The sequence below is a fragment of the Macrosteles quadrilineatus genome, unplaced genomic scaffold (assembly GCF_028750875.1).
Source record: "Macrosteles quadrilineatus isolate MER2022 unplaced genomic scaffold, UCM_ALF_1.0 Scaffold_9__3_contigs__length_116548681, whole genome shotgun sequence".
Taxonomy (NCBI): Eukaryota; Metazoa; Arthropoda; class Insecta; order Hemiptera; family Cicadellidae; genus Macrosteles; species Macrosteles quadrilineatus.
Window position 1 is genome coordinate 69704497 of NW_026542602.1, and position 27283 is coordinate 69731779.

At 32.0% G+C, this 27283-nt stretch overlaps 1 protein-coding gene across 2 annotated transcripts in view; it reads right to left on the minus strand.

Annotated features, from left to right (window-relative positions):
• Positions 1-21236: 21236 nt before the first annotated feature.
• LOC129002811 (lipase member H-like) overlaps positions 21237-27283 on the minus strand; it is a 39656-nt gene continuing 33609 nt past the window's right edge. For both annotated transcript variants that reach the window (XM_054430887.1, XM_054430886.1), the window contains exons 5-7: positions 25924-26130; positions 24490-24646; positions 21237-23783 (exon numbers count right to left, since the gene is read on the minus strand). In XM_054430887.1, the coding sequence (XP_054286862.1) occupies positions 23402-23783; positions 24490-24646; positions 25924-26130 (746 nt within the window). In that variant the 3' untranslated portion in view covers positions 21237-23401. The remainder of the gene's footprint in view (positions 23784-24489; positions 24647-25923; positions 26131-27283) is intronic.

The window sequence follows — 27283 nt, forward strand, 5'->3', positions numbered from 1 at the left end:
TACAAAAACGAAATATACCTAGTTTTCTACATCCATTTTTCTTTACCTTTTTACATTTCACACACTTACTCGCACGTGTATACTCCACACAGGGAGCAGTGCTAAATCCTACTCATTTCCATGACTAAGCAACAAACCAGCATGAAATTATACTGTACAGTAACTGAGTCCGAGTTATGTCCGGCCTGAATTGAGCTGGTATTAAGCAGGATGTTTGTGGCTTCATCCATTCACATCACCCTGGCAGGGTAGGCTATGACACAACCACTAATGCCAACCTAGCAAATCTAACTTGAATAGGAATCACTAACCAAGAGACTATGTCGTTTACTAGTAAAGGAATTTTAACATTATGGCCATGGTAGATGTGTAATACTATAGAATACTGTAAATGTAAAGAAGCAAGTTTTATCAAACTGTGTCCTCCCTCATTGCAAACGCAAGGCTTGAGTATAACTGCAATAAGCATTTCATACTTATATGCCAATCCCGTACGAAGGACGAGTACTCTGCTAGTCCTTGTATATTTCCAAATTTTCAACTCTGCATGAAAATGTTCTTGAAGTTAAGTGAACTTATTCGTATTAAAATGATTGTATGTGAACAATATACTTTGATATTGTGAATATGTGGATATTTGAAACCAGACATTTCATTCAAATGAAACCATTATTCCTAATCCTTGTATATTTCCATATGCGTTCTAAGTTTTCAACTCTGCATGAAAACGTTCTTAAAGTTAAGAGAACATTGTATTACTACCAGGAAGTTTATACTCACTGATATTTTATTGAAAAGGTAAACATATTAGTCAAAAGTAAATATATGTTTGACTAACGGAGCAAATTCGACTTATTCGGGTGGAATAATTTGACGACATTGCATCATACTAGGATTTAAGTGACGGGAGGAAAACAATTTTTTTTTTCTAGAAGAAAACTCACGTACAGTATAAAAATATTTTGTATTGAAAATTGCAAATAGAACTAAAAATCGTACAACTGAAAAAGACACTTCAATTTATAGGGTGAACGGTGTTATTTTATAGAAATATAGAGATGTCAACTCTAATATTTGTGTAGTTTTCCTTATTGCATGAAATCGTAAAAATCTGAGGTAAAATAATTTCAAAAATAAATTAAACATGTCTCTCGTGCAGAATACGCTTAGCACAAAGTGTTTCTCAATTTAAACTTACCTGAGAAACCACGATACGGTTAAACCTAGCTAGGACACGCGACAAAGTTTGTTCAATTTCACACAGCTTAGGTAGTTTTGCCACAACTAGTCGGCTAACAAAGTAAACTTTAAACACAAAACAGCAAATCATGTAACAATTCAATATTTTCACTAATATTTTTTCAATAGAATAATTTAATTTCCACCATATGTTTTTCATTGTATCTAAATGTTAATCCCTTTTCAAACCATATATAGTAATTAATTGTCCATGCAGACCAATAGGTAATCAATTTAATACAATATAATATAGAAATTGTCAAATAACATAATTTCATGTAAATATATAATAGCCTATAACTTTTGTAACAAAATTGCTTCAAATTCAATATAATTGTATTTAAATAACTTTTCAAAATTATAATATAGCTCTATAGTAGGGATGGACGGGATTGAATTTTTAGTTCAGGACGGGACGGGACGGGATTTTTATTTCCTTCCCGATTTTCGGGACGGGACGGGACGGGATTTTTTTCTGTGCATAAAAAGAAAGTCTTAAGTATTGCAGTTACCAAAAAAGGCATACAAAATCAATCTTTACCGTTTGTGGCACTGATCTATAAAAACCAAAAAATGGGTAACAATTTTTCAGGTACCTATAGAAACTTGACACTCGCGGTCGAAAGGACTCGCGGTCACGGGGTGATCGTCGGTATGACTCGCGGTCACGGCATGATCGTCGGTATGACTCACGGTCACGGCGCGATCGTCGGTATGACTCGCGGTCACGGGGTGATCGTCGGTATGACTCACGGTCACGGCGTGATCGTCGGTATGACTCGCGGTCACGGTATGATCGTCGGTATGACTCACGGTCACGGCGCGATCGTCGGTATGACTCCGCGGTCACGGCGTGATCGTCGGTATGACTCCGTGGTCACGGCGTGATCGTCGGTATGACTCCGTGGTCACGGCGTGATCGTCGGTATGACTCCGTGGTCACGGCGTGATCGTCGGTATGACTCCGTGGTCACGGCGTGATCGTCGGTATGACTCCGTGGTCACGGCGTGATCGTCGGTATGACTCGCGGTCACGGTATGATCGTCGGTATGACTCACGGTCACGGCGTGATCGTCGGTATGACTCACGGTCACGGCGTGATCGTCGGTATGACTCCGCGGTCACGGCGCGATCGTCGGTATGACTCCGCGGTCACGGCGCGATCGTCGGTATGACTCCGCGGTCACGGCGCGATCGTCGGTATGACTCCGCGGTCACGGCGTGATCGTCGGTATGACTCCGCAGTCACGGCGTGATCGTCGGTATGACTCCGCGGTCACGACGTGATCGTTGGTATGACTCCGTGGTCACGGCGTGATCGTCAGTATGACTCCGCGGTCACGGCGTGATCGTCGGTATGGCTCCGCGGTCACGGCGCGATCGTCGGTATGACTCCGCGGTCACGGCGCAATCGTCGAAACCACTTCGTCTCCTGCGTTCGCGGACCTATCGCTCGCAATAGCGGCGTCATCGGCACTCGCGAAGCGGCAAAATCGCCGGCGATCGGACCAAATCCCGTCCCGAAAAATTCCCGAATCAAATGTAATCCCGTCCCGATAATCGGGAATATTTTTTCCCCGAAAAATTCCCGAAATTTCGGGACCCGTCCATTCCTACTCTATAGCAAATGAAATTTGTTATAATATATATGTGTAAACAGTGGCCTACAATTTTATGTGATTAAGTCAGCATTGACATATGTGAGTGCAACAATGCATCAGACCTTCATCACTTCCAATAGAGCCAAGATAGTATGAAGATGTAAATTGGATACTACATATTTAATATAAAAATTTTATAAAAAAAGTACATTATTCGGACAAAATTAGTGGAATTTGTTGAAAGAAGACCCATCCTTGTTATGAACATTAATTAATTTATTTATTTATTTATTTTATTTTCAATGCTACAAAACAGCACATGCCAATTACTTTGTAGCATTAATCAAATAACAGGAATGTTAACATGGTATTACAATTAATAATAAACACAACTAGGGAAAAATGTCCGTCTTCAATGGTGACAGTTTCACTCAAACCATAAATAAAAGAATATAAAATATAAATAAGAATGACAATATAACATTTAAATATACAGTAACAAGAGAATATATACTAACTAAAATAATACTGATGGCCATGAATCAATTATAATAAATATGCAATAAATATAATATAAATATATGCAAATATATATATATATTCTATATATGTATATATATATATATTCTATATTCTATATATATATATATATATATATATATATATATATATATTCTTATATATATATAAATATATAAGATATTAATCATTTATAACATCAAGAATTTTGCTGCAAAGAAGACATTAATTTTGGTGAGATCACTCCAATAGACATTTTTCCCTTTGGAAGCCATTAAAACTTTTTTTAGGCCTAATCTTTGGACATTTGTACTCAAATTCAAAGTCAAGAACTAATAGAAGCTTAACTTATTCAGAATTATTATTAATTCAACCAATCTATAATTCGAACATACTTTATATTTTAAAACAAAATTTAATTAGGCTTATATCACAAGATTAAATTCAAATGCCGCTCGATCACCCCACCTGAGATAAAGATCCTTGCAGTAAGTTATAACACTTGAACCTAAATTAAAACCATTGTAATAGGCCTAGCCTAAAGATTTTAAAGTAAATTCATTTCCCACTGTTTGTACAATTTATTGTGAACCCTTTTCTTTTCTTTTACTATCAGTTTTGTATTATAATTAATAAATTTAAGTTTTGATACTGTACATGGAGTTTCCATTGTAGACCTGAGTTAAAGGATGATTACAATCATAAATATCTTTTTAGCACGTTTTAGGCCTCTTAACCTCTAGAGAAAGACTGAGGTTTCTAACTGATGCGGTTAGTAGTGGCAATATAGCAAAGAGTACCCACTTCGAGAATTTTAGAGGCTATACGGGGGCATTTTTTCCAAGAGAAGAACGAAAAAATTTTTTTAAGCCATTTAAAAAACCTGATCATGGCCTATACATTGAATGAATGAATGAAAATTACATTACATAAAATTACATACCAACGGATGAACAGGCTATGGATGAATATAGTTGAAGAGCAGAAAGCCAATACAGATTAGGTACACCCTTTGGATTATGTTTGGATTGTCCAAAAATTGGCCCAGCTGTCCTTGAACGTAGGGATTTTAATAATCCTTTTAATAGGAATATTGAAAATATGAAACGAAGGAAATAGATTAAATGCTATAAAGTATTTGAAACTTTGGATTGTAACTGAACAACATATTTAGAAGTGTAGTTTCAGAAGGTAGGTTTTAATCCATATTTTCTGTCTGAAGCTAGACGCTTTCACAGATACCTTTACAGACTAAAAAGTGTCACAAAGAACTATTAATGTGTTATACCAATTTTGAGTTTAAAGTAAAGATGAATTTGACAGCATCAAACTGTTAGAGGTTCATTTCAACTACACTATTTCCTATTAAAAGGCCAGCTACAATAGTATCATGGGAACGAGCTGTCACATTTATAGTACCACACCACGGAATTCGGTTACAGTTTAACGATAGTACAACTAGGCTAGTCTGTGGTGTTCCAGCAGCAAATCCCATAAGTCATTATACAGTACATTCCCCACACTATGTTCTGTGTGGCTTCACATCAATTATATCCACACGAGGTTTCCCTGCGTGAATAGCACATTCTAATATGGTTGACAGGTTTTTTGCAAGGTAAAAATACAATACACATTTAACTTTTAAATATGTTCGTTTCATACTGTTATTAGGTTAATAAAATTACTATCAAGATTATTTGGGGACTTTACTCACCTTTATGTTTCTATATAATGTCCAGGACTCGTCAAAACACACACACATTTACAAAACAAACAAACACATATATAGAAAACACGCATTCATCCATGACATCAAAGTCCGTCGGTTCGTAGACCTTAAAAACAAAAACACATAAGAAACAATAAAATTACTATTTTAAAATAGGGGCTTAGTCGGTAGCGTCACATACTCTAGGACCAAGGCAATCATTTCGTGGGTTCGAGTCCTGGTTCCTGCCACTACTTTTTATAAGTACGGACCATAATATACATCGACGGTACCGTCTCACCCCTTATTTTTCCGAATATGTTCTGTAGCCTATGACAAAGGACAAATTTGAGGTTAAAAGTGTCCAATGACGTTATGATCAATTTTGACGTAAATTCACTCTGTAATCATGTGCTGGATAAGTGATTATGGTGTGTCATAAATATTTAAATGACACTATTTTATTTTTTATTCTATGGAAATATAAATTTGTTAAATATTGCAAAAATACAAATACTTTGAATTTTAAGAGTGTTTATATCATTTTGCTCAATCAATTTCCTTTCTGGCTGCATTCCAATCAAATACTAATATAGTATTTTCATAATTACTCTAGCCTCGTAAACAGTAAATCTTTAAAGTTTGGACATTTTTCAATCTATAGTAAACGCTCTCTATGCTGTAAGAAATTTTCTTAGGATAAATTGACTCTAAGGTAAAACATACTCAAAACTAATCAATGGAATGTGGTTGTTGCTAAACGAATTTAAAACATTTATGCTTTTAATTTTTATTTAAATAACTATTTAAATTGTGTTCCAAGTTTCAATGCAAGACAAGTTTGTTTAAAATAGATTTTTTTGTAAACGGCATTTAATTTAACTTAAGTTTTGACAAAACTTGAAAATTGAAATCTTTTCTAATTGAAAGCAAAATTGAAATCTTCCAAAGACCAAGAATATAATGACCTATTTACTGATACTCTTCATGATAAACGACATGAACACTTTCAGCTAAAATTACAAGATGCCATCAATATGTACCAAATAAGTTGTATAGTACAAATAATATCATTAAAATATTCTTTTGCACTTTGCAACATTAAGCAATATGCTTTGTTACAAAGTCTCCCGTCAGTTGACAAAGCCTAAATGAAAAGCTTTGTATGGCGGGCTTTGTAAAACACCTAATAGCTGTGCCATTGAGCGAAAAGTCCCTTTGGGAAATTTCTATGAAAGTCTTTGAATAAAGCAGCAAGCATGAACGGCAACTTTATAGCAACATTTTTAGCTTCATATCCTTTCATTGCAACACTAACAGGATGAAATAAATAATGTAAGACTGCTTTAAATAAATTATAAATTGAATATTAATACATCATTTTTTACCAAATTAAATAGTGAAAAATTTAAGATTTGATGTTGTAGCTCATGTAGTTACATATTTTGAAATATTTAGATTGGAAAATAAATGATCGTATTTTAGAGAAATAATCCTTCTACATTGTAGAATCTTTGTAGATTTTGTAGTAATTGGTGCCAGGACGTTTTGCATAAACTTGTTGACTGATTGATTACTATTATTTTCTTTTATTAGCTTTTAAATAAGTTTACATTTCCTAAAGAAGAGTTGTCCTCAATACGAGATATTAAATTAGCAATAAAAAACCAGTTACAATTAACAAATCATCCGGTTTTTAAAGAAAGTAAAACTACCTGTAAAATGTATTTATTTAAATTTTGATCAATTTATTTCCAAACTAAAATGTAATACAATGACTAATTTAGAGTGTAGTGCATCTTGAAAAAGACATTCATGGAGGAAACGTTAAACAATGACGTTTAACAACATGAAACCACAAAAAAGACATTTAGCAGTACTAGTGGCATAGTAGTATTTACAATGGTATATGTTTTATAAATTATCAATATGTAACTAAAATAAAAATTGATACAGAAGTATATTTTTAATATTTCAAACCAAGGATTGGTTAGTTTCACATCAATTTACCCATCAAGTTGTATGTTATGTCATATAAAATTTGTCAATGTCACTGTCATCTCACAACAGCTAATTACGATTTTCTGTTTAATTTTGTGAAATATCCTAATTAATTCTTTATATAATGTGTTACTATGGAATAGTAAGTAATGAAGTCTATGACGCAATGGTTAAACTTGGATAGCCTTGTCGATGTGATAAGTGATTTTAGAAGACATGGAGCGTGAATTAACGATCGCACGTGCCTTCGGTCCATCACATATCACGTATCACAACAGCGCTGGTCCGTGTGATATGTGATATCAGTGCATCTGAAGTTATTGGATATCGTGTATCCACTACACCGCCCAAACGTCGATATCAGTTCTAACCACCACACGATTGGTGACTACTTCATGTAAAATACAGCGTTGGTTTATGCTTGTAACGTTAAACTATTACTAATAGCATATATTTGTAATACAACATATGTTAAAAATAGAGGTTTTTAATGTTTTTTTTTTTTAATTGCTAGTTTTATTATTAGCAGAAGCTTATATTATATTACATTACAATATTTAGCACTGGTTTTAGAGACTCAACATCTAATTGGCAAAACAAAGTGAAAACATATAAAGTTAGAAGGCAAAATAGTATTTTAAAAAGATAATATGTAGTTAAAGAATGTTTAAGTAATGTTTATTGTTAGTAAAATACATTTATACTAGTGTGAACTTATTTCCATCGTATTATACTGTTGTAATTGAAAACGTGACAAAACCAACATTGATGATTGGAATTATTTACCAGCTCAGATTAAACACGTAATATTTGTTACGTTTACTGTGCATTTGATTATGGATTAAATGAGTTTGGAACGCTACAAATATTTTAAATTAAAATATTTCTCAAGCGTTTTAGTACTTTAATATTGCATTGAACTTATTCAATAAACGGTGTAAAAATGATATTTGAATGTACTGTTTACTTTATTAAGGTTCACCTTAGTGATATTTCGTTTTCAATGCATAAGTGATTCGAAATTTTGCCTCGCTCCAGTGGTACAGAGACATTAGTAATTGATAAACTAAGGTGTTAGTTAAACAAAACTTTTAATTAAACTGCAATTTCGGTAATCAGTTTAACGCTTTGATGTAATTTGACAACGTTACCTGGAACCAAACGATTTACTTCAAACAACTAACATAATGTCTTACTTGGCACTTTACAAATGTATGCTAATATTTATGTGTTTTGTTAATTATTTACCAAAAATCATTAATTGCTTAAAATCGTGTTTCACGTTAAAGAATTAGGTATACATTGCATTATGGTATTAAGTCTGTTTCGTGGTACTAATGTTTTGTGATATTTAAAGTCTCTGAAGACACAACAACATCATAGGGAGCGTAATAGCAATTCTGGTCTCTTATATTACCCTAAAATTAAAAGGAAACTATAGTAAACGCGTTTATAGGCTATTCCACGAAAGGAGAAATCTCTGTATTGAGAACCAACTAGGCTTAAATCGGGTTTAGTCAACACCACAGGGAAATTTCAGATAAACCTCCTGAATAAAGAGGGATAAAAAATTACAACAGATATGTCGTGGTCATCCATCTTATTGGCAGCTGGATTGAGGCTACATAACCTTCGTTCCATCTTATATTTTGAACAAATACTGGTAAATGTTTGTATACATTTTACAACCAAGGAATATAGGACCAAACACAGCTAAAATTTAAATAGATTTTAACAATAGGACTAATTATATGATACATCTATGTATTTTTAATTTTGAAAATTTATATCATTACTAGGCTATAACTTTTACTCTAAATAAAAACTTTACTACCTTCCTAGTAGCATTAAACCTTAGTAATCGTTAAACCTGATGTTATTTCAATAAGGAAAGCATTTGAGAATTCTAAGAAGAACTTTTACTGAAAATCTAAACAGTCAAATTAAAATTCGCTAGAATGCTGGTTTATTTGTTTACAAAACTCATTCATCAGTTCATTGATTTTTCTTTTAAATTTTGCTTGAAAATTAGAGATTAAAATATGTCGAAATGTCCTGAACACGACATCATTGCATTTATTCCTTTGTCCGTCGAGCAACTGGTTCAGCCACTGACTTAAACAATAGTTTATTTTTTACAACAAAACTTTTGCTTCTTTATCATAACCAAAACTAAACTAATCCAACTCGAACTAACCCAAACTAACCCAATTTAACCTAACCCAACCTAACTCAACCTAACCTACCCGTACCTTACCAAACATTACCTAAACTAACCTAACCTAACCTGATCCAACCTAACCTTACCTAACCTAACTAACGCAACATTAGTTTATTTCATTTTTACAACCATTCCTTAATGCTTGCTATTTAACCTAACCTAAACTACTCCAACCCGAACTAACCAAACCTAACCTAAACCAACCTAACCTAACCTTACCTTACCTACTAACCAACATTTGACATGATTTATTTTCATTGTACATAGTTCTCTATAGGTTAGTCGATTAAGTATTTTAGTTGTCCTATTTTTTCTACAGTCTTTATTTACTGATAATTTAACTTAAATTGCCGTTTCATGCACATTTTGTACATGGCATCAAACTTGTAACTGAATAAAACATAACCTTAGTTACATCCAAATAGATTTGTATTGAATATGAGCAACATGCATGTATGAGGTACCTACACAAACTAATATCATCTAACTTTGTCAGACGGCCCTTTGAAACTGCTACATACTAAGCTTGATAACTGAGGATCAAGTTAATCTGTTAATATTACAAAATCAGCGAACTGTGTTATAGAGCTGTGTCACATAGCAAGAGTTGCTCCTAGTAACTTAACCAAATAAATAGTTCAGTTGCAACTGCTTCTTCTGTTACCTAGATTAAACTGCTACATGAAAATATTCATAATAATAAATGTTATTACATATCTTTTACCAATGTATATAGTTGATGTTATATTGTACCTTTTTATCAATCTAAACAGATCGATTATCACCATAGAACAAAAACAAAAATATCGATTTATTTTCCAATCGGTTATTTAACTTAAACTTAACTTGAACTTTTAAAATATGAAAGTAATCATCAGTAAATTTTTGTATGAGGAATACTATTCATTTGAGTTAAACGACATAATAAAATTTGAACGATCGATGTAAAAACTATAGTAAAATATTTTGGAATAATAAAAATATTGATGGATACCACCTACGTAGGATAATTGAACACCGAATTACGATATACCAATATGGTATATTATTGTAGCTATTGTAATAGATGTTAGATTAGTATTATTATACAATATTAAATGCCTTTATTGTTTTATATTTTTAGCATTCTACCGGGTGATTGTACCAGGATATTCAATCATCGTATCAATCGACCAATCGGAACGGATTGCTAATCTGATCACATTGCTGATTACTGCACAATCAGTGACTGTTGTGATACTGATGTCCATTTAAGGCTTGAAACGTATATACATGGTTTAATGAGTCTTTGTTTGTTCATATTTATCAATCGACACCAGCTGGAGTGATTTATTGTATTTTTAAGCATCATAAACTTTGTAATGCTAGTGGTATTTGGGACGTACATTTCCAAAAATATAATATTGTAAGTTTCAGAAGAGTTAAATTTCACTACACCAATAATTATACGTTTTGGTACCTCTTGAAATTGCCAAGGAAAGTGAGGGACTGAATTTCCTATTCCCCCTTCTCTGGGTTCCTCGCACCATTCCTTTTGCTTCGCCCCCCCCCCCCTCTTTCCCAGGAGGGTTCTCAGCTGATCCTAAAAGTCTTTTTTGCTGTGAAGAAACTGGTTGCTGTAATCAAGTTGGCATCCGTCGTCCTCTGCAAACGACAAATCGTCAAATGTTAGGGCTTTTTTGAGGTTATGTTGATTCGGTTCTCATAATAATCAGTTTCAAGATAAAGTTGCAATACTGCCTTATATTTAAACTTATTTATATATATTATTTATATAATTTATAATATTTATTATTTATATATATAAACCTTTATATTACTCTCACAGTATTTCCTCACGTCTTTGGGGCGGACTGTTCAAGGTCGCATTCTGCGGGTTTATCAAGAGTAGAAAATATCGCCCATGTACTAAACCAGTTTGCAATAAGCTATAAAAAGTTTATTTAGAACAAATAAATAATCAATAATGCTCTTTCATTACTTGTTTACTACTAAACACTACTATGTAGAATAAATTTCATGAACTTTTAGGGTTGCAGCTTAGTTTAAGTTGTAACCTATAATATTGGTAAGGGATCGTACGCTATGCTTATATTACACCAGACAACTCAAGCTCCTCCCCCCCCCAAAAAAAAATAGGAACACTAAAGGGTAAGTTATATCTGTGTCCCAACAACTTTTGGATATTTGTAATTCAATGCACATGTAATAACAAACTCTTATGAATAACAGGAGTAATATGAATAACTCTTATGAATAACTGGAATAATAATGTTAAAAAAACTTGTTTCATTTGAAAATTGGTACACATAGTAGCCTACACGTTAAATTCTACAACAATTGGGTTAAAGTTGATCAAAACCACTTAATCTAAACTTACGTTGGAGTGGTTGCTGTAAACTTTCTTTACGTAACAATTAAACAACAAAACAAGTTAGCTGAACTTTGTACTTGAGGAACATTTAAATGAAGGATCTTAGTTTATACCTGGAACCTTTTAATGTGTTTACCAGATATTTCAGGTACAATAAAATGTGTGTTGGCAATAAAAGGAATCATGAGGTTGAAAAAATGCAACAAATTATTTGCATGAATAACAAAAGTACTCTGTGTTTCTAGAACACTAGTTATTTAGGAGAATGTATTTTGTATAATTATAGCATGATAAATAAATTGAGATTACCGAGTGCATTTTGTTAATCTCTTTACAACAATAACTTACTGAGAAACAGTAAGAACACAACAATCCCTTGAGACCCAATGAGAATAGGTTAAATGTCTTCGTGAAAATAGAAATTTGCCAGGTGAATAATATCCTATATAATAGGCAAGAATGTTTCTTGAAAACCTATTTCTCAGCTCGTGTGCATCGCAGTAAAATCTACTGTTAGAAAGGTATTTTCCTGTAGATGTGCAGAATCCCTTTGTATAATATAAAATAGGCTCAAAAATAAGCACGATAAATGGATTTTAAATAAAAAAATAACGTTGGCCTTATGGTTTGATGACGAAATAACAACGGAATATAAACAGAAAAACAAAGAAATTACAATCACAAGTTTTATTTACAGCGCTGGGTAAAATAGAGAAGTGTGTCTTTAGATATTTTTGGTCAAGTTTTCGAACACTGGACGTCGTTTTCATTTAACTACTTGGTAAAGATTCGAATTTTCATTTATACATTATGAATGTAACTTCAATGAAAAATATCATAATTTAATTTTGTTACTGTAAATAGCACGAATGCAAAAAGTCACCGTTCTGTCAAAAAACATTATAAACACAATTGTCACAACTTAGTTCTAAAGTTCAAGTGTATATTTTGGCTAGTTACCATAGGTTAGAACGTTTAAATTTGTTGATTTGGATTATTTGATTTAATGACCTTAGAAAATGTATTCATATTATAAGGTTACTTTATAAAGTTTTCCAGGAAATATGAAGTCCACTTATGGAAATATTAGTATTATATTAGGGTAGAAAATCTATCACTATTTTATTATGAATGCAAAATTTCATGGTTGAAACAAAAACAGTTCACCGTGGCTATTAAACCGGGACTAATTGACCACACATGTTATGCATTTAGGACATAAAAAATCACACGGGAACTGTTCCGTGTGATATTTGATATCTATTGTGTGACGCGTAACTGTTATTGGTTATTGCGAATCCACCACAATATATCGATTTATCAGTTGTAACAGTCGTAACTGCAACGCGAGTGGGATGACAAATTTATCTTACGTGGTGTTGTTAGCTTATAGTAAAAACTATGTTGGAGGATAGTGAATGTTTTATTGCTTGGTGTTCGTGCAATATATTTTTGAATATAGATGTTGTACCCAAGCTTTATACCTGTCATATTGATGTTCTACAAAATGGATGGTCTTTAGGTGAGTCGGTAATTCGGAGTGGCGTTACGAACTTATGGTTCAGGAGCTATAAGGAAAAAAAAACTAGGGGGGGAGGGACTTCGCGGAAGTTAGCACCCCCCAGTAGTAAAATGTATGTGAGCACTAACTTTCAAAACGGAACCAATGGTTAGTGCTTCAACTTCCATCGTTAGTGTTCATACGGTTCAGGAGCTATAATGAAAAACTGTGTGGGGGCCAACTTCACTGAAGTTTCATCCCATCCCAGTAGAAATATGTTAATACAAAACTTCAAAATGGTATCAATGGTAAGTGCTGGTTTGTGAATGTCCAGGAGTTGTAATGAAATCTCTAGCTCTGAGGGCATATTCACGAGGCGAAATTCGGGCTCAAGGCAGTGAGGTCGTGGGCTCGGATCCTGGTTACTGCAACTACATTTTATCAGTACATTTCACCCTTGTACTAGCTCACCCCTTGCTGGATATGCTGCACACATGGGTCCAAGGCCAAATAAGTTAGCAAAGATGATCTAGTGTGCCACTTACTGAAAAATTTAGATCATGTTTTGACGAGTGTTTAATTCCCTTATAATCTCTAACTCTGCTCACCCCTCTTTATACATACACTTCATTTTTGGGATGTATTATAAAAAAAATAAACAACTGCCTAAAACTACATTGTTATATGAAAACCCACTCTACCTACACCAAACGAAAACATTCCTGTAAAATTGCCACAGACATTCATTGGGGTAAAAGGATAACAATATATTAAAAAGTATTTTTAACATATTGTAAGAATATTGCTTTTATTCGCATTCCACAATTAATTACAAACATTTTACCATACTATAAGCCTTGACTCGATTTGTTTACAAAATATGTTTTTTATTATTACATTTACTAATGACAAAATATAATATCGCTAGTATCAGCTAACGCCAATAAATGAAATGTGCAACATGCATCGCATACACTTGCTATGTTATCATAATATTTTATAAGTTCAACCAAAATTTATTAAACATTATTTTCCCCGAATACATCATTGAAACGTGTGTCTACCGAAAGAGGAAAACTGTAATGTACAAATACAAACAAAATAAACGTGCATTTTGATATTTTTGTTGATTTAATATTATTGATAAATTTAAGTGCTTTATTTTTTATTCACAAAGATAAAGTAACAAGGCAAATGACAAGAGTCTGTAAACCGTTGTATACTGAAGAAAACCGGCAAATGAAAGAAGTTTTCCAATTTTATTTCTTTTGTTTATTAAAATTACCCGCTTTCCAGATATTGTAAGAGTTCTCAAAAGGCGCCCATGACACAAATAATTTATCGACGATATAAAAGTGTTGAGGATAAAAGAACAAAACACGGATACTGTATTGGAAAACCAGCAACTTGACGAGCCTAGATGATCCTATAGGGAAATTCTATATAAAGTTCCCTTCAAAAAGAAAAAAAAAACATTGATATCCCCTGCTATACGGTGACAGTTAATTGTTTTTGCAGCAAAAACGGGGCTCATATCAATTATATTTTTTGTACTTAACTACAAAGGAGTATACCGTTCGTTAATTTTTTCCTCCGTTTTGAAATATCTCTATATTGTATGAATCATTATACAATTAGTTTTAGTCAAGTTTTTATATTTTACCTTATCACTGTTATTTTTTTTATAATTTTTGTTGTATTAGACAGATAAATGTATATTTTTATTAGTACTGCAAAACATAAAGCGATAAAAATTGTTCCATCTATAAAGTCTAATACTTGAAAGATTGTTGTATAGTAATAGTTAGTTAGTTAAAATAAAATACAGGATAAGAGTAGGCTACATGGTTGTACTAAGACATTAAATTTAATACTTAAGGAAATGGTAATTTATCGGATTGGACTAATTTTCTAAGTTCCATTGTAAACATAACATAATAAAGTCGAACGTCATATTTTTTATATCTCTACCCTTGAGCACTAGTAATAGTCTATATATTTAGAAGGTAGTAAGCAGCCTATACCAAAATAATCACTCATATATATTTAAATGGGATATTTTATTGGTACAATGTTAATAATTGTCTTAGATAAGAACTTGGTATACGCATGCATACTTTATTACAGTATAAATTCTTGATGGATGGTAAAAATTATGTTTGAAGTTAATTTTACTAAAAAAGCGAAATCCTTTTGAAGAATACGCTGTCAATCAGTAATGTAGCGACCATAACTGCAAAAAGGAAGACGCAATCTAAGATACAGTAAAGCCGATCTTTTGCGTTTCGTCAGTAAAGGAGTCGTTCAATAAACAAAAACCCAAAAGTGCTTTGTTATAAGTAGATGAAAAGATTAAAAACTATGAAAATACGTCTTGATTTTGTAAAATTTAAAAGTAGTTACCAATTAAAATCTTGTTAAAATACTTATAGTATTAAAGTTTGTATTCAAAGATAGCTTTGATTGAACCACATTGATTAACCTTAATTGAACCTCTAATTGATCAGATGTGTTTTGTATCCGTACATAATTATGAGTTTAAACTTATACATGTAATACATTAGACTCATTTGTTACAGTTACCACATACGCCCACTTACTCCACATACCAGTAAGTCTACATACCCGATAGAAGTTAGAAATAAAAATTAGCATGGCTTAGTTGAAAAATAAACATCTTATTTTCAAGCAGAGGGACGTTCAAGTGGGCGTGTCTTATCAAATTTACCTGCCTTATCTAAGATCAGGGGTGCAGCGGCTATCGGGAATCCATCCATGCACTGTAACCACTTCATAACTAAGTCTTTATACATTGAATTTACCTGAAATATTTGCTTAACTCAAGGTTCAAAATAGTACAAAACCAATAATATGTCAAAAGCAAAAATATTAATAACTGCATATTTAAAAATAAAACATCAACAAATATCAATCACAGCCAATCGAATTGCAGAATTCGTAATAGTTTTTGTTGGAAAACACATTTTTTGCTAAACATTATTTTTGAACCCATTAAAGATTGCATTTCCGGAAAAAATGTATCGCTCTATGTATAATCAATAGTATTAAAATGTAAATAAATAAATTATTTGGCTGTTTCTTGCCACCATTAAAAGGAAAATATTTTTCATAAGATTGAGTTGCACAAGATCTTAATACTTGATATGTTTCATTTAAATTATATCTGTGTACGGTACTTATTGTACATATCTTAACGACGCTTTTCACCACGACAACATTTAAAAATATCTTTATAGGTATACATAAAACACTATGGTACTCAATTTTACTAGCAGAACCAAGTTTAAGGTACTTCCAAAGTTTTATTCCTGTTACCTTGATTTAAAAATACATTAAAAAAGTCTCAGTTAAATTTGTAACGTGTGTAGCGTTAAAATGTTAATCAAGTGATATAAACAGCAGTATGCTTGAGGTGTAAGCAAACATAATTGTATAAACCAATACCGCCTGACATGCTCTTAGTGCTGTGCGTCTTTTGAGTTTTGCATTACAAAATCACTGAGCTGTATTTTGCTGTGATGTCATATAACAAACGGTCCTTCTAGGAACTGAATACGACCAAACTACACGTGGAAAATTTCGTTAAACACTTTGTTTAATTACATTGCACAAGTAAGTTATAAATAAAATGAAGTTGGATTTTAATATCATGAATTTTTTATTCATTTCTAGGAACTAGCCTGGAATTGCTTTCCAATTTTTTTCAGGCTAGATTTAGAGTGGGTTGCGACAATACTTAAATAAAATCCATAAGTTACTGGCATGATTTGAACCTGGGACCTCCAGGACCAAAGTACTAGGACTATACCACTATACTACTAGTCCAGCTCGCTCCCCAATATATAAGACATTAAACTTGTATACGAATATAATGTAAAAATGGCTTTTTCGTCACACTGCATAAAAAATGCCGTTTTTTATTGCATGCGTTGCGAGTCTAAAGTCGAATTTTTACTCTCTAGGTAGTAAAAATACTTTTTAGTCTCTAGGGAGTAAAAATCATTTTTAGTCTGTAGGAAGTAAAAATAAGCTGTTGTAAACAGTTGTAAATTTCGATTTTGGCAAAAGCATCGATCGAATTATTTACCGATTGATTTATTACGTAAGTTTGTAGCCTGATGTTGTCGATTGCTCGATATATCGCTGGTACACAACCGTAATAGACGAAATAATTGAATCTTACTAAACAGCTGCTTATTTGCATTAGTAGGATTGAAAACAATCTGGAAGTCGTTTTGAGGTTATCTTTACAAAAAAATAATTTCGATTTCTAGCTTTGTTTTTTTGTTAATTGATGATGCAACATGACGAAAAATATTGTTCACCACACGGGCAAAAAGAGTAACTTTAGACCCTAGTGATGAAATATACTATTTCGTGTTTTTTACGCCAATGGCATTGTTTACGTTTTACGAGGACACGGTTCAAACCCTGGTCTAGTTACAGCTTTTGCTAACAAACTTGGTTTAATTTTTATTGCTACCTAGCTCTAAAATAAGCCCTTAACTAACTTCCAGTTACATTTTTACTGCTCATAAAACTTTAAACCCAGTTATCGGAGGCTGTAAATTTTACAATGTTAGGTATGGAACGTCAATTTGGGCAACATGGAAACAAATCTTGTACTATCTACTCCAACCAGTAAGGGCTATTTTATTTACAAGAGATATCCCAAGTATATTACTTGATTATATACGATACCCTTGGTACAATTTTAGTTTTGTATGCATTATTCTTGTGGTATCTAATTCTATTTACTTGTATAGATTATTTCCCATTTGATATTTTTGTATTAAGTGGTAAATAGTAGATAATAAAGGAATGTATTATAAAAAAAAAAAAAACAATCAAATCTGCATAGAAATTGGTTAGTGACCTTAATTTAATTAAAACTCAAACTAAGGTTCAAGTTACATTTTACATTACATTTCAATAGAAACTTAACAACAAGCAAATAAAAGACAATTTGCTTCACCGATCATGATATCGGTAATATAATTATTGCAGTTTAAAAAGTAAATATATCTTTATATTATATATAATTAAATGAAAAAAAAAATACTACAATATAAAGTAAAAGGTAGAATTTGTTTCATTTTCTTCTATATAATATAGAGAGATATTAACTTGTTTAACTGCAATACTTATATTCGCCATATAATATTTAGATTTGATCTATAGAAACACAAAAATTTAAATTTGAAACAGCAAATGAATCTAAAGTATTGTGATTTCGTAAAATAAATAAAAATTTATTGTACAATACTTTGAAAAGTGAATAAACATTAGTTATATGATGAATAACTAATATACTGAATAATTAATATATATGAATAATTAATATATATGGTAAACATTATATTTATCATTGATACTTTCTCATTTTGTGTCAAAACTAACTTAAAAAAACCACAGCTTAAACTCTTATACGAACAAAACTAATTTAAATTTATTTAAGTTAAGTCCAAAATTTGAGGACATAACGAATATTGATTCTGATACTTTTAAGAGACGGCGGGAATGGTAATTAATATAGTGTCACGATTCCTGAATTCCTAACCTTATTGACAAAGTTATTAAATTCTTTTGTTGAAGGATGTTGCTGGATAGGTGTTGGAATTCAAAGAATGTTCATGAATAAACTGTTACAACCAACTGGAAACTGTTACAGTTCATCTTTGGATATAGTTTTGTATGTTGCTTAGTAAGTTTATTCAAATGTGAAGTCGAAGGTCTCAAGTCATTAATATTATTTATATAATATTACATTATATATTGAAGTTTTTGACATGATCATGAAATTGATTATTAATAAAAATTTATTTTAAAGACATTTTTCAGATATTTATTTAGTTTACCTTGTGTTACTCAAAAATGTTTAACTTTAAGAATAAATACAAAATCTTAAATAGTAAAAAAAGTGAAACATATTAGGTTCCCTGGGCTACAACATTTAATATACTTAGGCCTGTACGTACAGGTGTTTAAAAGGTCTTAACACACCCAAAAATATATTAAACGGCTTAAGATAAAATTTGGCAACTTCAACATATCATTATGGTGAACGTTCTAGCATTTTTCAGGAAATCTAAATTAGACCCCCCTTCCACTTTAAGGGTTGATCGGGGGAAATTAAAATTTTCAATTGTAATGACAAATCAACTGAAACTTCATTGGTAGTATACTGTAAAAAACATTACGAAAGAAATCATATATTGTATTGGTACCACTATGTAATATGGTCGTAACATAGTTATAAAAACCCAATGGTCAGAAATGTTAATGATTATCATTACTTGTAGCAGTGATGGTTATTTATTAATGATCAGGGACTGCTAGATCCAGTTACAAACGATCAAAAGGCTACAGAATTTTCATTTTATCAACAGCAAAATTTTGATGGTTAGACGAACACTATAAAAAAAACATATACAACATAAAAATGTTTGGATAGCTCACCCAACATTTTGATGGATAGGTGAGTACTATGGAAAAAAACATATACAACATAAACATTTTGGATAGCTCGCCCTCCCAATACAAAGGTCATTACTTTTAACACACAATCAACAGATGTAAATTTACTAAGAAAATCGTATCATATAAATTCAAGAAAAATAGCTAATATTTTTAAACGTCCAAATATTGAATAGCTAATTTTTTACAAAAATATCAACTTTAAATTATTAATACAGTCCATTTTATTTAAAATCAAAGAGCCTCATAATTTAACAGCATTGAGAAATTATTTTGAGGATATTTAATGACTCAAATTAAAATACAATTGCATATCTTTCAACCCAAAGGATGTGAATTTCAACAGAGTTTAAATATTTATGGAAAGAAGCGTCCAAAGATCTGAATTTGGAGAGGATGGCAAACAAACATATTGAACCTTGCAAGCTCTTTTGTGAAGGACGATTTTCTACTTTCTTCCTTTCTCTCTCCCTCTAAAAATACTGGACTATTTATATGAAAAATATGCGTTAATTAGCCAAGTTAATTGAATACTTACTAGAATTAGTAATAATTAATCGCAAATTATGCATATCGTACAATAATGGATAACAAATCATTTAATGTTCAAGCAAAAAAAAAACAATTGAAAGGTAAAAAAAAATAAATGAGCGCAAATTAAAGAATTAGTTTTAAATAAAGCTTTTTGTAAAGACATTAAATATTTATTTCTATATGAAAACTGTTTTAATCGGACGCATTGAATAAAACCAGGCTAGTGTGGTTATTCCTCACAAAAATTCAAAAATTCAAAAGTGTATATTTTTTTAGCAAGCGTATTTGGTGTTACAGGAAAGATATTTCGTTTTCAAGTGTATTATTTGTATAAGTAGGCCTAATATACTTTTAGTAATAAGTTATTTAAAAATACCAAGCCACTATTAAAGTGCAAAAATGTAGCCTATGTATTTATTGATAGTCTTGTCTGGTGTAAGAGTGGATGGTCCCAACCAGAGAATAAAAATACATACATTGTCAAATAATATCTCTTTGTTCTACAAACTCAATCATATTACAAAAATGACACCTTCTAGTTGCCTATTTTGGTGGTCGTCATATTAAAACGAATAATTATTTAGCATTTAATGTGTTTAGAATCATGTATTTATCAACTGTAGCTATGTTGTTAGCTATTACATAGCTATTACACTCACTTACCATTAAGTCCTCCAGCGTATCTATTATTCCAAAATCATTTTTTTTTTCTAAAATAACTTTTTTTTTCTTCATCACTTAGCTTAAAAAAATTATAAATATATACAATACGACTCTCTTCCACACACAGAGGTATTCCTTCTTTGTGGAAGATATTTCGCTAATTTAAAAAGCTTTTTTATATGTTTATGTTTATATTAAATTTTATATTATTAAAATACCAAACAATATTGTAAACATTTCTGTATGGTACTAACATGATTTGTAATTTGTAAATATTTTGGCGGAATAAATGCTATTTTGATTTGATTTGTTGTGTGGTACTATTTAGTATACCTAATACTATACTGAATGTTTTGGGAAAATAAATTGAGTCCAACATATTTTAATTTTTTAATATATACAAAATATTCTTTGGTGAAACTACCTATGTCCTAGCTATGTACACATTTTCGAAGAAGGTAACAAATAATTTACACACCATTATACAATAAATGTATAACATTTTGCAGTAAAAATGTTAGGTTATTATTTGGGACTTTTACATTTTATTCACCATAAGTACCAATACATTTGTTCATAATTTGGAATAAGAAATTATGTAGTTTATTGAATGTTTGTACTCTTACCATTAATTACTACTATCACATTTTTATGTTAACATGATTCAATTACAGCAACTATATTTCTATCTGGATGGGTACAAATCGTCAATATCTGAATGTTTTTCTTAAAAATACAGCTAACTTAATTGTCATGGTATAAATTAAAATTAAGTAAGTAAGACCAAGTAAGACCATCGCAAGAAAATCACATTTTCACCACAATAATTTTTTATCAATGAAGTTGAGCACATGACTAATAAAAAAATATGATTTTGTTGGAAAATTATAAGGTAAAAACAATTTGTTTAACTCTATATGAACAAAAAAAATTCTTTTAAAAACTGAAATATAAACAGCCACTGAATCCTCAATATTATATAATATTTTTTGTCTTGGTTTAAAAGTAGACTAATTCAGTTACTATCATAAATTTGCAAGATTAGTTTTGGTAAAAAAAGATTGTTCATTTTGCTTTGAGCATCAATACTGCTCATTCCTATTAAACTTATTATACTTAGAGTCTTTTTTGTGCTAAAATTGTATAAAGACACCGTGTAAGGCACTAGAACATTTTAACCATACAACTAGAGGTAACATGTTCTATCGTCAAGAAATACAGTGAAATGAAAGACAAAAGGTCAAAACATATTGACTTAGAGAGAAAAACCTACAACTCTCAAGGTTAATTGCTTTGACTATCACTTCTCAATACCTTTCCACAATGCTTTATTGAAGCAGAATTGTGAACGAGAATTATCATTTGTTATATTACTTACAGCTTCTTACAAAATCAACTAATTAGAAATGTGATGTTATCATGCAGGAAATTGCACAAGGACAAAAAAAGCATACATCTATTGCAACCGAAAATGATAAGTTGTGGCTGAATAAATTAAGCATTAAATATCACATATTTAAATAATTTTAACACACGTGGTATCTTAAAAAAAATGCGATGCTCCCTGATGTGGACGCCAGCACTAGTGAGACTACGACTATCCGCAGAACTATCCTGATAATTGGACCAATTCGTTAAGTACAAGGATGAAATTTTGTCCAGATTCCACTATAAACTGTATGTCTCTTAGTGTTTATTAGCTGTATGAGCTATTAATTAACAGCTGTGCCTAAGGAACTAAGGAACATGTCGGCCTTAGTAACTAACAAGATTACAAGATCGCACCTCTCATACCACACTTATCCTTCACTCATATTAGGGTTAAAATACGCACTTAGTGGAGTCCCCTTCTTAAATAATTGATATCATTGCGAATATTAGAAGGCACTTAATATCTCGGACCTTTTATATGGGTATTATTTTAATATTTTGACACGAGGAAGTCATGGGGAAACCCGAGAGGATTTGAAGCAGGATGTTCCCCATGACGATTCGTTAAATATTTCAATTTTCTCAGAAAACAGAATTTTAAATTTCTGTATCCAGATCTTAAACCATGTTTTAGTTTATTAAAGCTAAGCAAGATATATGCTTATTCGACATGTTAGAACATTTAAGTCTCTCTTCATATATTTCAGCATGATCTTCGATAACAAGTTTTGATAAGTTTACAGTTTTGAAGTTTGAAGTTTAGTGTGTACAAGCCCTCAATCACATAACAAATCATTACGACCACTCGTTAATAAAAACAAATTATGCATATATGACATGAATACTCTTAGGAGTTCCGTGATTAATCTTCAGAGAAAAATATTGAAAATGATTGCTGTGTTGTATTTTGAACCCATGCACTTAAAGTACACTTAAAAATTCGAATCACTTTAAATAAATACTTAAAAATAGTTTAAAATACACTTTATATTCACGTTTCCCGTATCTTCGGTTTTAACCGTAACAGACACTCATTTCTTGATCTAATTAAAAGGCATGATCACAACCACGAGTAAAATTTCCTAAAATTCATCTTTCCTAACATTATCCCTATCTGCTACTCCACCAGCTCCACAATAGTTGAACGAACTCGTACCCTGCTAAAGAGGTTGCTATAAAGCCTAAAGCGTCTGCCAAAAGGCTGCTTCCACTGTTTTGGAACGCCGGAGGATCTGGGGTTGTAGTTGTTTTTGACCCCCCCTTGACCTTCATGACCCCTGAATCACTAGCTCCTGGATCATCTGCTAAGGGCATGCTGGTGTCCTTCTTGTCTTTGTGTGTTAGGAAGTTGACAACGTCCTTAGGTTGTATGAAGGCCTCACTGGTGTTGTAAACCAGGAGACTTTTGATGTTGTCTGGAAGGGGATTCTCCGGATCCTCTTCTCCATAGGGAGGTTTGCTCTTGGTACTCGTGAAGAACTTACCTCTGGTTCTGAAAAACGTGGAACGCAAGCTGTTTTATTTTTCGTAAGTTTTATTAGATATATATTTTTTTAGAATTGTCACGTGGACTTATATAGAAAATTTTAAAAAGGAAAACTATCACAATGCACAGAATTATATTTTTGCTGGTCATTTGCTAGCACTTATTGTGTTAGCAGTTGTTAAATCAATCTAAAAATGTATCCATTTACAATTTCACAAACTATGTAGTAGGAGAATGAGCTATAGATAGTTTGAAGAACCTAAGGAATGCTACCTAGAAAAATACGTGAAATATATTTAATTGACTTCAAAATTGGTAATAGTATCTTCCATATGAAATAAATGTGTTAAGCACAACGTATATCACGAGTATACTAAAGATTTAAACACTTTGGTACATTGGCAAGTCCATACCTCTTTTATATTGACGAAATTGATTACAGCTGCGAACTCATTCACGTTAGATCATATATCAGGCACACCTAACTATTTTTTTGTACTTTTCACAAGTCCTAGATACTGAAGATGACCTTTAGTGTTTAGCTTTAACCTTTAATGAAAAACATTAATTAGTCAAAGAAAGGACATTCTCTGTAACCGTAACTGGGGAACATCATTTTTAAGTCTACCCTTGATTAGGAGTTGGTTGTAGCATAAATTTCCTCTTTTTTTCATTTTTTTAGCACTTTCAAGTTTAGTAGGTTTTTACTCACGTGGGAGGGGTGGCGTACCCCATGGGGGCTTGGGTCCCGTTGCTGCAGTGACCTTTGTTGAAGGACGCCCAGGTATCACAAGCTGTGGCGATAAGAGCGTTCTTGTGGAATATCGACTCGGCAAACAGAGCGAACGCCATGTAATGGCTGCAAGTAACTGTGAAACAATACATGATTTAGAGGTGATTTTTGTACGAGTCTCTAATTTTTGTAAAAACCTATAAAGTTCTAGTGGACCATAGTGACCACTGTAGATAAAGTAAGTATAAATTTGTAAAATTATCATAAATTATTGAAATTATAAACAGTTGAAAGAATGAACAGGTTTAAAATAGTATTTATTCTATAGAGATTTCCTAGTTGAACAAATAATAACGTAAATTTTTGTAGATAAAAAGTCAAAGTAACTAATCAACTACGTATAATGATGACGTTGTAATCACTTATTTTTTAAATAATAACAGCAATACTCTCTTAGTAGCAACATCCAGATACATATTTAGTATTAAAAGAATTGTTTATCAATCTTGTGAAATTAGACAAAGACTTATTGAAAATGACCGTACAATTTGTCACGAAAGCAATCCCTCCGATTAATATTGGAGCAGATCCACTGCGACACACATCCAGAGTATGAGTAAGATATTAGGGTTAGATAAATTCACAGAAATCCTGTTTGATTAAAAGTGAAGAATGGGATAAGGAGTGTAATTGGTTTTAGCTATCCTAGTGGAAGAGTTTTTAAATATTTCTCGTTTTAATTCATTAAGTTTAACAAATGCTGAATATAAGATTATTACACAGAATTCTATTACGTTCTGATCTTCGATAGTACCAACAGTATTGCAGATAACTGTTTGTGCTAGATTTATTATTCGGGAAAACATTTGTGATGTGTACAGTTTCTTCATAATTGGAGTAAATATCTTTGTGTGGAGATCAGTTGATGCCTTAGATGAGGAGAAACACTTATTGACATAATTAAAAAGAGGACTAATTTGTGTAGTGGGATTCATAGTAGGGGAGCTTCTCTACTGGTAAAGTGGGGGAATTTGGTTTCCGAGATCCAGGGTTCAAATCCCGTCAATCACCAAAGTATTTAATCTGAATAGTGCTGCCGCAACCACCTCTGGACCTATCCTGAAGAAGAGTGAAAAAACAATATCGCTTTAGAACCTAGAAAGAAATAAAATAGGAAAACGGGTGAATGACGTCCCCAGAAAATAAAAACTATATGCATTTCCTATCGTCTCTTATAGCACCACACATACTAATAACCTATGTACAAAGCCTTAAAAATACTTAACAAACTAAACACCTATACCAGCAATATAGGGGTGCCCGTGAACATATGTATGTTACCTGCGTTCAAGGAAAATCCAATTTTGCTAAGGGTGTAAAGTAGCATTATACTTATACTTAACAGGCTCTTACTTATATCAATGGGGTTTTCATATGGACATCCCTTCTGTGGAACTGTATCTCCGTTGGGAAAGAAGTCTACGTGTCCAATGGGGTCTTTCTCTGTGTAACTAAGGATTCCTCCGGAAGTATGAATAGCGTTGACGAACATAGCATCTCCCTTGTCCAGGCGATGCTGTTTGTGGATCTTCTCGTATCCAAATTTCGGTGGATCAAGACCTAGTCACAAAACAAAACAAAGAAAGTCGTTACAGTAATGTATTAAATCAAATATAATGGTGCTAATGCTGCATACTGTTTTAGGATAAATACAGGGTGATTGATATAAGTGTGCCAGCCATTTTATTCGAAAACTATAAGAGATATCAAAAAAAGTAAAATGGTAAGTGCCTTGGATTTTTTATTAAAAAAATTGTAGTCAAGTCAAAAAAATTATTTTAGCCACCATTTTTCCAATATGACCGCCAACTCTGATTTCTTTTTACGGAACATCTTTGAAACGGTTAGGTTTATGAAAAAAATCACAAGTATAAAATCGTCTTAAAATTACTTTTTTTACCAGAATACATCATAAAATACAGGGTGTTCCATAAAAAAAAAATCAAAGTTGGTGGCCATATTTGAAAAATGGCGGCTAAAATAATTTTTTTTACTTGACTATAATTTTTTTAATAAAAAATCCAAGGCACTTACCATTTAACTTTTTTTGATATCTCTTATAGTTTTCGAATAAAACGGCTGGCACACTTATATCAATCACCCTGTATTTGCTTTTCCTTCTATAAGGAACCAAATATTGTGGTAAGGATATGGTAAAGTATGGTTGAGAGGTACTTTAGAGGACAAGAGACCATTGAAGACCAAGAGATGGTTTGACGAGGTTACGAAGGCCTAAGAAAAATGGGAGCAGACCTGGAGCTGACAGAAGACAGAGGATCCTGGAGGCACATGTTTGGCGAGGCCAAAGACCGCCTTGGTATTTAATGGCCACAGGAGTAAGAGTAAGTAAGTAATTTATGTGACCTCTAAGTAAGTTTGACATAAACAAATTGACCACGAAAGGGAGTTCACTCAAATATTCTATTTTAGAAATCCAAGCTTTTCCTATTTCAGAGAAACAGTTTTTGTTGATTTAGATTGTCATTACACCATTGATAAAGCTAATTGGGCTTTTTTTACAAAACCCTTGTCAAAACAAGACTGTCTCTACGTCATAAACAACTTGTTATTTTGTTGAAACTAACATTGATTTGAGCAAATATTATGGCTTGTAAAATTTATTGATTTGCGTTCTGGAGTAACTTTGATAAAACCACCTACGAGAAGAGGTAAGATTAGCTAAATGTTGGAAATGTTTAATACCAAAGCGGTT